Source organism: Solanum pennellii, chromosome 7 (assembly GCF_001406875.1).
Source record: "Solanum pennellii chromosome 7, SPENNV200".
NCBI classification, from domain to species: domain Eukaryota; kingdom Viridiplantae; phylum Streptophyta; class Magnoliopsida; order Solanales; family Solanaceae; genus Solanum; species Solanum pennellii.
In genome coordinates, this window is record NC_028643.1 from 64,877,677 (window position 1) to 64,888,247 (window position 10,571).

The 10,571-nt window shown below is 35.9% G+C and overlaps 1 protein-coding gene across 1 annotated transcript; it reads left to right on the top strand.

The window, feature by feature from the left end:
• The first annotated feature begins 4,193 nt into the window (after window positions 1-4,193).
• On the top strand, window positions 4,194-10,472 carry LOC107026280 (tubulin--tyrosine ligase-like protein 12). Its single transcript, XM_015227188.2, has 15 exons — window positions 4,194-4,568; window positions 4,695-4,937; window positions 5,243-5,367; window positions 5,521-5,731; window positions 5,934-6,059; window positions 6,127-6,383; window positions 6,921-7,028; window positions 7,811-7,952; window positions 8,039-8,204; window positions 8,418-8,575; window positions 8,663-8,986; window positions 9,145-9,219; window positions 9,355-9,424; window positions 9,537-9,694; window positions 9,918-10,472. The coding sequence occupies exons 1-15, from the start codon at window positions 4,302-4,304 to the stop codon at window positions 10,065-10,067; spliced, it is 2,580 nt and encodes an 859-aa protein (XP_015082674.1). The 5' UTR covers window positions 4,194-4,301; the 3' UTR covers window positions 10,068-10,472.
• Window positions 10,473-10,571: the final 99 nt, after the last annotated feature.

Genomic DNA, 10,571 nt, shown 5'->3' on the forward strand with positions numbered 1-10,571 from the left:
TGAGATCGATGTACTCAAATTTCAAACTAGCTATGGAGGCAAGCAACTCATTCTTGTTTTTAATTTGTTCTTGAATTTTCTCAGTAAGTGTGAGCTTTAGGGAAGATAAATTTTTCTTAGAAAGTAACTTGAATATGTTCTCGAGATCATAAATGTTTACCTCTTTTTCTTCAAAATCTGAATCAAGTTCTATGTCTGACTCTTCTACAACCATTAAGGCAATGTCATCAGTCTTCATAGTTGTCTAATCTTTTTCCCTAGGTTGCATACATAGATTGTTCCTTATCTTTGATATTTATTTTGTTTTCTAGCTCCTTCTTCTCTTTTCAGCTCTTTTTTTTCTCTATTCTGTTTCCCACATGGGGCAATCATTAACTTGATACAGTTTTGCCACATTTGTAACAACCATCGTTTTGGGATTTTACTGTTTTCTTCTCCTTGCCATGTGGTACCTTATTTCCGTAGTTCATGCCCTTTCTGAAGAGTCTCTTGAAGTTCCTACTTATTAGGGATAAATCTTCATCATTCAGATCTGATTCATCACGTAGAGTTTCTTTGAGTCCAAGATTTTTCTCTTTGGTACTCTCGCTTATTTTATCAACATTCATCTCGTATGTTATGAGTTTCCCCACCAGTTCATCCAGAGTCATATTTGTTAGATATTTGGGTTCTCTAATTTCAATGACTTTGATTTCCCATGATCTAGGTAGAGTCATGAATACTTCATCTACATGTTCCTCAGTTGTGCATATTATTTCCTGAGAAATTAACTCATTTACTACAATGGTAAATCAGGTGATCATGTTTTGGAGTGCTTCTCCATTTTTTATCTTTAAAACTTTATATTCAACAAAGTCTAGCAATTCTGAATTTTTGGACTTGGGTGATAGCTTTATGAGCATTCAATAGAGTATCCCATGTTTGTTTTGTGGAAGAAAAGCTGGAGATACGATTAAACTCTCATATCCGAGTCCACACATTAGAATGCACTTAGCCTTAACATTTTTTCCTAGAATCTTGTAGTCAGCTTCTCCGTATTGCTCATTTTGTTTTGGAGCACTATTTCCTTCATTGTTCTTGATGGTTGGAGTTAAACTTTTTTTGGAATGAAGATGGATGAACAGGCACTTGAGCCTGGAACTGATGAAATTCGGGGAAAACATGAGTCGCATCAACGATTCTAACCCATAATTCGTAGTCTTCAGCTTGTATGAAGTCCTTCATTCTTACCTTCCACCAGTAGTATTGACCATTAAAAAGTAATGGTATGTTGATGTTTTGCCCAAGGAGATGCATAATTCATTGTGATATTACCTTGAGTTATTAGACTCTTGTTAAGATGACCTACTCTGATATCATTTGTTGAATTATGACCTCTGTTAATCTCCAAAGGAGCACGTACACGCGATGTACCATTTAACGAAATGAAAATATGAAGTTAAGAATAATAGTAACTAAACAATGTAATAATTTTAACTTTAACTTCAATAAACAACTTCGAGTTACAACAGATTACACAACTCTGTAATCCTATGAAATTATAATCTCTAATTATGTAACCCAAAACACAAGACCCCAAGGCTTATGTTCCCCGAAGATCTCCAGGTTTCCCCAACTAGAATATCACACTTCACTAACATAATCACCTAAACTACTTCGCTCAGTTATTCCTCGCAACACTCAGAATAAGTCATCAAAACTCTCTCAATTATTGATAGTGTTTTTATTGTCTCTCTCGTAAGTGTGGGAATGTCCACAAAGAAAAGCTCGCCCTATTTATATATTTGAACTCCACTTCTCAAACCGTCTTCAACTCGAACTTTCTTCCTCTTTCTCTAGAACTTGGAACCTTACAAGGTTATACCTACGCTTCCTACTTTGTTCAGAACTCCTACTTGATTGCGACTCTTTTTCTTTTCCTTGTCCTAGTCATATTTGGTGAACACAAATCATGTTGAAACAACTTGTTCCATGAATCTTTGTCGGTCTTCAAAATACTAATTTATATATCTAACAAGTATCATATATATAAATTTCCATTAGATAGTTTTCCTCTTAAAAAACAAAAATTTCCTTTAGATAGTTTTCCTCTAAAAAAACAAAAAGAAGTATCACCCTCTAGAAAATTTAGAGGTTTCTTTGGGGCATAATGGGTGAAAGAAAACTCATTGATGAAATCCTACATATCATGAATGGAAACCTTGGCTTGAATTCTTGAATGGAGATTTGAAGCTTGGGAACCATATCTAGTTCTTAATTCAGAGGAACCTTTTGAGAGAACAAATCTAATTAGGGGAGTTGTGCCTGTGAGGTTTAGGCTGATTAAAAATCCCCTAATCCCACTTAGAATAGATTAAAATGACATAGTAGAGGGATTAGAAGTGTGAGAGAAGATAAAAAAGATCCTGATTTAAAAACTGTTAAAAGCCTTATACGGATGCCCTCTGCAGACGGTAGAACAATACACGGGTTAGTAGAAATATAGGAATTATGTGTTTCTGAAGGTTCATTATATGGCACCTTCAAATGTCCGTAGATCGATATAGTGTTCGTAGAAGTCTCTATAAAAGTCAGAGCCTTCTTATGTCTGAAGTCTTGTTTTACAAATCGATCTATGGCCTGTGGAAATCATGAAACTCTTCAACACAATTTCCAGTTATAAACTATAATTTATGGATCCCTTCATGTTTTGTGGTTCCTTCTACGATTTTGTAAACTCTAATCTAAGAGTCAACTACTTTGTTGTGCTCTCTATAGGTACGAGAGTTTTGGATCTCCAATAGTTGTATCAATGACCTGCATTCACGACTTATAGAGCTATAATATTCGTGGTCATTGCTGATAAAATTTGTTACCTTGATTGAGTATGTGGAGATTTCCAAAGGGATGAAGTTGTTATCCTTGGCAATCTTTAATCCCTTCATAAGAGCTAATAGTGTACTAGTACTATTTGGAATACCCTTCATGAATCACCTCTATTTCAAGAGTCAATACGTTGTTAATTATAGTGCGGAACAACATGTGAACAGACATGTCGACTGCCTCCTATATGTTTAAGATGAAATAACTAAAATATAAATAAGAAATATATTTACGTAATACGAAATATCAAAAGTCTCAAACGAATAAATAAGTTGAAACTAAAAAAATTGAAATTAAAACAAAAATAATAAAATGATGCTGGCAAGTGATTATAACAGTTGTTGGGTATATATATATATATATATATATANACTACGAGTAGTTTAAATATACCTTTCATTTTACTTTCGGGCTAAATATACCCCTCCCGTTATACTGTTGGCACATATCTACCCTTATAACTAACAGAAGGACACGTGGACGACTGAGATTAAAAGAACTCATCCAATTTAAATCATACCCAATTATAAGTTAATCCGCCCCACCAAATCATTCCCAACCCAATTAACATTACCAGACCCAATTTAAACTTCAAACATAAAAATCTAAAGGAGGTGTTATATTTTGTTTAAGATTTGAAGAAGAGTGTCCAAGTTTTTGTTGAGATGAGTTTGGATCTTGTAACTTGGGTTCTGCTAAGAGTTGTGTCGAGAGAGCTACAATTAGTTACACATCTAGATATTATCACGACTCATTTTTGTTCTGCAAGCTCCGGAGAATTTTATGTAATTTCTCTTTTTTGAAAGAAAATAATTTAGCAGATTGTATCAAGTCCATGACAGACTTAATGTTTATAAGACGAGAAAAGAATTGCAATTACATTACAACAACCAAGAGATGCCATGTTGAAATTAACCAAAATTGGAAGTTGCTAAGAAATGCGACCAGACATCTATAGTATTTAGGAACAATTTATCTATTTTTCACCAAACTGCGGATTGAATTAGAAGGTTTCTTGCCTTCTCCTACAGTTTTGATCGGCTTTTGACCAAATTTTAGTTTTTTTATGTTTGAATTTTACATTTGCAAATTGAGTCGGGTGGGTGTGTTAGTTTCTAATTGGGTATGGTTATTGAATGAGTTCTTTTAATCCTAGTTGTTCATGTGTGCTTGGTTAGTTATAAGGGTGAATATGTACCAAAAGTATAACGGGAAAGATATATTTAGCTCCAAAGTATAACAAAGGATATATTTAAACTATTTATAATAGTATAGAGTATATTTGACCCTTTTCTTTTCTGTATATATAACATATCTTTTTCATTTTCTTGAAAAGAAGACAACCAAACATGGCCTTAGCATCTAAAGCCTTGTTTGTAAAACCCTTTTGCCTATCTTCGTCAAGTTAGCGAGTGAGCTTACGTCAAAACTCAGTAGAAATGAACAAACTTCAATCCTTGGACGATTTTGTTAAGGTCCACGGCGTACTTCTAGCGGCCGCCGGCATCCCTCAGTCACTCTACAAGCTTCTCTTTCAGAAGCTCTCTTCCGATACTTTCGACGGCGGCCACTACTTCCAGATTGAGCCTATTGAAGATGGCCGCCAAAGAAGGCTACTTTCCACTTCTGATTTTATCGCCAAACACTCCAATCTCTTCCTTGTTGATCATGCTTGGACTTTTCGACTATCCGATGCTTATAAGCAGGTTTGAAGTGACATACACATTGGAATTTACACGTCACTAGAAAATTGGTGACGAAGTTATTGTTTTTTTGTTAGGGTATACTTTCTGTTTTTTATGTATATATTTTTGAAAAATTTCATAATGCAGTTGTGTGAAGTTCCGGGTTTAGCAGAAAGAATGGCTGCATTAATGTGTGTAGATGTTGATTTGGACTCAGCAATTGAGCAGGAAGGTGAAGAGGATAGTAGCAAACTGAGTGCAGTGGAAATAGTGGAGAGAGAAATGTGTAAAGTAAAAGAAGGCCAGGATTATATGAGATGGTTGGAGCTTGAGGAACTTGACGTTGATGATCACATGCTTGTATCTCTTGATTTGCCTAGTAAATTTCCAGTGCGTATTCTTTATTGCTCTAAAATGTGATATCAATTCGGTAAATTAGAAACTAAAAACAATAATAATAGCTAGCCTAGGTTTCCTTATTAGATTTATAAGATGCATATAATGACAGATCTTTTTAGTTAGTGGTTAGAAGCTGCAAACAGTAGCTATCTTGTAGGGGCAAACATTATATGTATGCAATGAGTCACCTTTAGTGATTGGTGCTTTTCACTATGTTTGTCCTCACACTTCTTACGATGTTCTTGTTGGTCCTTTGTTTTATATTATGTTTGTTAATTTAAAATTTCTTGCATCAGAACTTACTGGCACTGAGCCTGTGCGGCAACAATCTGAGCGATGTTGAGGTTGTTTCTAAGGAAGTTACCCGACTCAACAATCTTAAAGCTCTCTGGCTGAATAATAATCCGTTTTTGGAGAATAGGTAAGTTGCCAAGAGCTCAGTAACTGGGCCAGTGGAGCAGTGAGTGCTTAAATCCTTTTTTTAATAGTAGTAATTGATGTTGGGTTCAGCAATTTTCTTGTTTGGCAAAGCTTTAACAGTAATTGATGCTTCTTCCTTTTCTTCTTTGGATAGTAATTCGGAGGCTGCAATCATTCAGGGTTGTCCTAGTTTGGAAATTTGCAACTCAAAATTTACATCTAACTATGGAGAGTGGGCATTAGGATTTTGTGGTGGAATCTATGACAAGGACAATGCAGACTGTGCTCATCAAAGAGATCATCCTTTGGAGAGTGTGACATCTCTAGACCTTAGTAACAGGTCTATTCGCAATCTGATGAACAAGGTCAGGCCTATTCAGATGTTTACTTATTTCCCAAACAAGTGTGCTATTGAATTTATCATGAAATTCCTCTTCCATCCCTTTTTTCTCTAAGAATATTAAGTTTCTTTGAGATAATGTGAAACTATGGCTGTCTTTTATGGATGTTGTGGTCTGTCCTTAATCCTAATAATCTTCCCCTGTTCATGCTGCTTCTTTTTCTCAGGCATTTAATCCTGAAGAGATCACATCTCTTTCTTATTTAAACTTGCGTGGAAATCCATTGGACCAGAATTGTCTTCGTGATTTATTTCAGCTTCTTAAACGATTCAGTTGCTTGCATTCTCTGGAGGTACCTCTTGTAATTACTGCTTCTTTACTGTGAGCACACAATGATATTTATATAAACTATGGAACAGGTGGATATCCCAGGGCCTTTAGGAGAAAGTGCTGCTGAAATTGTTGAAGCCCTGCCTAATCTTTCTCTACTAAATGGAGTAAACACATCGAAAATAATGGAGTCCGGGAAGTCTGTGGTTGATTCAATGTTGCAACCACGTCTTCCTAAATGGACTGCTGGAGAACCTCTAACAGATCGTGTCATTAATGCTATGTGGTTGTACTTAATGACGTATAGACTTGCCGATGAAGAAAAAATTGACGAAACCTCTGTATGGTATGCAAGCTAGAAATTATGATGATCTCTAAAGTTGCTATCTCCATGTGATGTCCTGTTTCCATTATACAACTGCTCTAAACAACATAAAGTAGTTCAGTTTATTAGGCATTTTGAACTGAAGCTTTGGGTTTCTAGCTTACCTCTTGCTTGGTTCTGAAGATTTTTATCTGTAGACTCAATAGAGCCTAGAAAAAGTAGCACATTTTTCTGTGAGCTTAAGTCACAGGAAATCCAGGTGTGGAAAATTAGGCACTTGGACTTTAAGCAATTGGGAATTAAAAAATGTCTATGAGAGCAGAAACTGCCATAGCTTGGTACATTTAGTTCTATTACCGTGAGAATCCCTCTGTTTGATTTGTCAAACGTTTAGCTAAGTTGGTGAACGTTGCTGCAACTAAGTAGTCTGTCAACTTGGTTGTGCCGAAGTTGCTGGACTATCATGATACAATCCTTTTGTAATTCTGGACAATGTTTTCTAAACTCACGCTCATCTGCGTAACATCCTCTTATGTGCATGTTTCTTTGTGTTCATAGGTATGTAATGGATGAACTTGGTTCTGCTTTGCGCCACAGCGACAAGCCAAATTTTAGAGTCTCTCCTTTTCTCTACATGCCAGAGGGCAATTTGGCATCAGCTGTGAGGTTCTCTTCTTAAACCATCTGCTTTCTAGCTTACATATTGGAATGTTCTTCTTTTCTAAACTACATTTTGTATATAGTCATTATGGAAAAATACATTTTGTATATATTGGAATTCACAGGAAAAACCTTGTGTAGATGACCACTTGGAATTTGTAGCAGGGAATGCCCATCTCTGAAGTACTGAGATTGTATGCCTCTTGACTTCAGGGCTTTGCCCTTTTTGTGAATAAATCTCTAAAAGCACATTTCCAATAAGAAACTAATAAATAAAAAAAAGTATATGTCCTCCGTCTGTTCAGGTTTTTGAATTTATTAATTGAAATTGTTGTTTCCAATGAATTGGTAATAAATGAATTTTTGAAAGAAGTATGTAAATCACTTTGTTTCTTGCTCACATAATGAGATTTTGTATTCTTATTTTGTGAACCATTTTTTGGGTATGAAGAGATATTCCATGTATTGATGATTGGTTGGAACTAGCAGATAGCCAGTATCCTAAGTAACTCTCCTTGGAAAAAGCATAGCAGTGAAATGAGATCCACAGTGTAGAACGCAAGTGTATCCTACTTAACGAGATATTGGAGAAGTATCCTTCTCATAGTCTCCCCTATGGCCTAAGAACGAAGGTCTTTTTCCAATGGAAAGGCTGATGAGGAAATTAAACCAGAGTTTGCCATGCACTTCTTCTGCTTCTCTGATGAACTTATTATGCAATTAAAGTTTTAACTCTGTGTACTGCCATATATTTTTGAAACTGCACTAATTTTTAATAATGATTTTAGTTATTCAATTCTTTGGCCGATTGATGATGTTCGAGAAGGTGATGAGTGCACTCGAGATTACCTATTTGGTATCGGGGAAGAGAAGCAACGATCTGCTCGCCTAACTGCTTGGTTCCATACACCAAAAAATTATTTTATCAAAGTATGTATTGACGTTTTCATATTTGAATGTTCTTGTTAACTGAATATAGATGCTCAACATGAAATTTGGATTCCATAATTCTTCAGGAATATGAAAAATACAAGAACAAATTGCAATCAATCAAAATTGCTAGCCCAGTACAGGGGTCATCAATTACAAGTAGTCTGTTTTGTGGTGATGGAAGAACTTTACGTGTGTACGCTGACATACCTCAAGTGGAGGAATATTTGACTCGTCCTGAGTTTGTTATCAGTATGTCTATTTTGCTAAAATTTCCTGCTTTTTAGATTATTGACTATTTCTGTGCTGTTATCAGTCTGGACTTGGTCTTTAATGTAACGTGCACTCATATTACTTACAGTTGAGAAAGTGTGTACTAATTGTTTAAGTGCAATTTTATTAACATTTAACTGACTCAAGAGTCTACTCATAAATTATCTTGAACATTACTGGTGGTGTTTGTAGCAACTGAACCCAAAGATGCAGACATTATATGGACAAGCATGCAGATAGACAAGGAGACAAAGAAGGCAACAGGAATAAATGATGAACAATACATAAATCAATTTCCATTTGAGGCTTGCCTGGTTATGAAACATCACTTGGCCGAAACTATTCAGAAGGTCATCATAGATATCATGTTTACTTATAGTGGTTGAGCACTTGTTCTTTATGCAGAATGCTGATGCTGAAATTTGTCCACTTAGCAGGCTCATGGGTTGGTCGAATGGCTTCAGCCTACTTATAATCTTGAGACACAGCTAAGTCACCTTATTGGAGATTTTCATATACGTGAAAGAGAGAAACTAGACAATTTGTGGATCTTGAAGCCATGGAACATGGCAAGAACTATTGATACGACAATAAATAGCAATCTATCTGCTATTATTCGTCTCATGGAGACTGGCCCAAAAATCTGTCAGAAGTACATTGAGCATCCTGCTCTATTTAAAGGGAGAAAATTTGATCTCCGATATATTGTCTTGGTTCGCAGTATAGATCCCCTGGAGATCTTCCTTGCAGAAGTTTTCTGGGTATGTACATATTCAGTGGTGTAGGTGTTCTCATAAGTGCTCGAAAAATTGAAAAGAGGACAGTTTCACTAAGATACTTGTCATCATAACATATAAAATGCCTTCGTTAAGATTTGTTTTCTTGTCTCTGGCTGATTTTGTTCACATGTTCCTTTCAGGTTAGATTGGCAAACAACACATACACTTTGGAGAAACATAGCTTTGATCAATATGAGACTCATTTTACTGTTATGGTAAGGAATGATTACTTGCTTCCCCTATTTGTTAATTGTGGATTTGCATTATTAATTTGAGTATTTTATTGATGTAATTACATGATTTAATTCCCTGACTTGGTTCATGACATTTCACATAATATTCTCCTATAGAACTACAGAGGCAAGTTGAACCATATGAACACACCAGAGTTTGTGAAAGAATTTGAGAAAGAACATGAGGGTGAGGGTATTTCCTTTTCACTATCAATACTTTGATTTCCTCCTTCCATATATTGTTAATTTAGCAGGACATAGTGTTTTAGTTACTAGTCTTACTCTTGTCTTTGTTGCAGTCAAGTGGCTGGATATCCACTCAAGGATTAGAAATATGATCAAATCGGCTTTTGAAGCAGCAGCTGCTGTGCATCCAGAAATGCATCATAGCAAATCTAGGGCAATGTATGGGGTTGATGTCATGCTCGATAGCCATTTTCAGCCTAAATTATTGGAGGTATGGCAGCTATACTGCCTCAATTGTAGCATTTTCAATGTTAAGTAGTTCCTGAAAGATGACTGCTCAAAGCATGACCTTGCTACTGGTCATCTTGCTTTTGTCAATCTTTTGGATTTGCCTGTCATTGGATCTTATTGAGACAGAAAATGCACCCTCCCTCTTGTTCAGCACAATCTGCAATGATGAACTCTAAAACCTGATGGATACTTTTTGGATGCAGATTACCTACTGCCCAGACTGTACTAGGGCAGTCACATATGACACTGAAGCTGTCGTCGGTGGAGGAGAAACTGTCAAAGGAAAAGAGTTCTACAACTATATCTTTGGCTGTCTTTTTCTAAATGAAACTAATCATGTTTCCCAATTGTGAGTGGAACCCGAGCATTTAGAGGTCTTTCGCATAATTTGCATGCCAAAGTATAACTCTTGAGTTATGCAAGTGTGTCAAGAGAAAATACAAGCAAAATGGCGTTGAAACGTAATCTATAGAAATAGTCTGAGCTGTTTGGATTTAAGAGCACTTTTAGTTTGTCACGCTGCCAAGGAGCTCTGTAGAACTGCCTCTTCCCAAACGCTCTTGCAGTCAGAGAACCACCATATCTCCATGGTTTATTGAGTTATTTACCCCTGTAATTTAGAGTCTTAAAAATTCTCCAGCATAAATTCCTAGTATGATTTTTCACATCTGTAGCCTGTAAACATGGTTAAAAACATGTTTGAGGATTTTGTTCAGTTGCAAAAAGTTTAATGCCTTTTCAGTTATGGTTGGTAACAATTTTGTTTCAATGTGCTCAAGTTTCACTTAAGAGAGAAAGGAGGTAACCCCTCCAGCTGTGGAAGTAGCTTGTCTTCTTACAATCCCTGATTTTCTTTA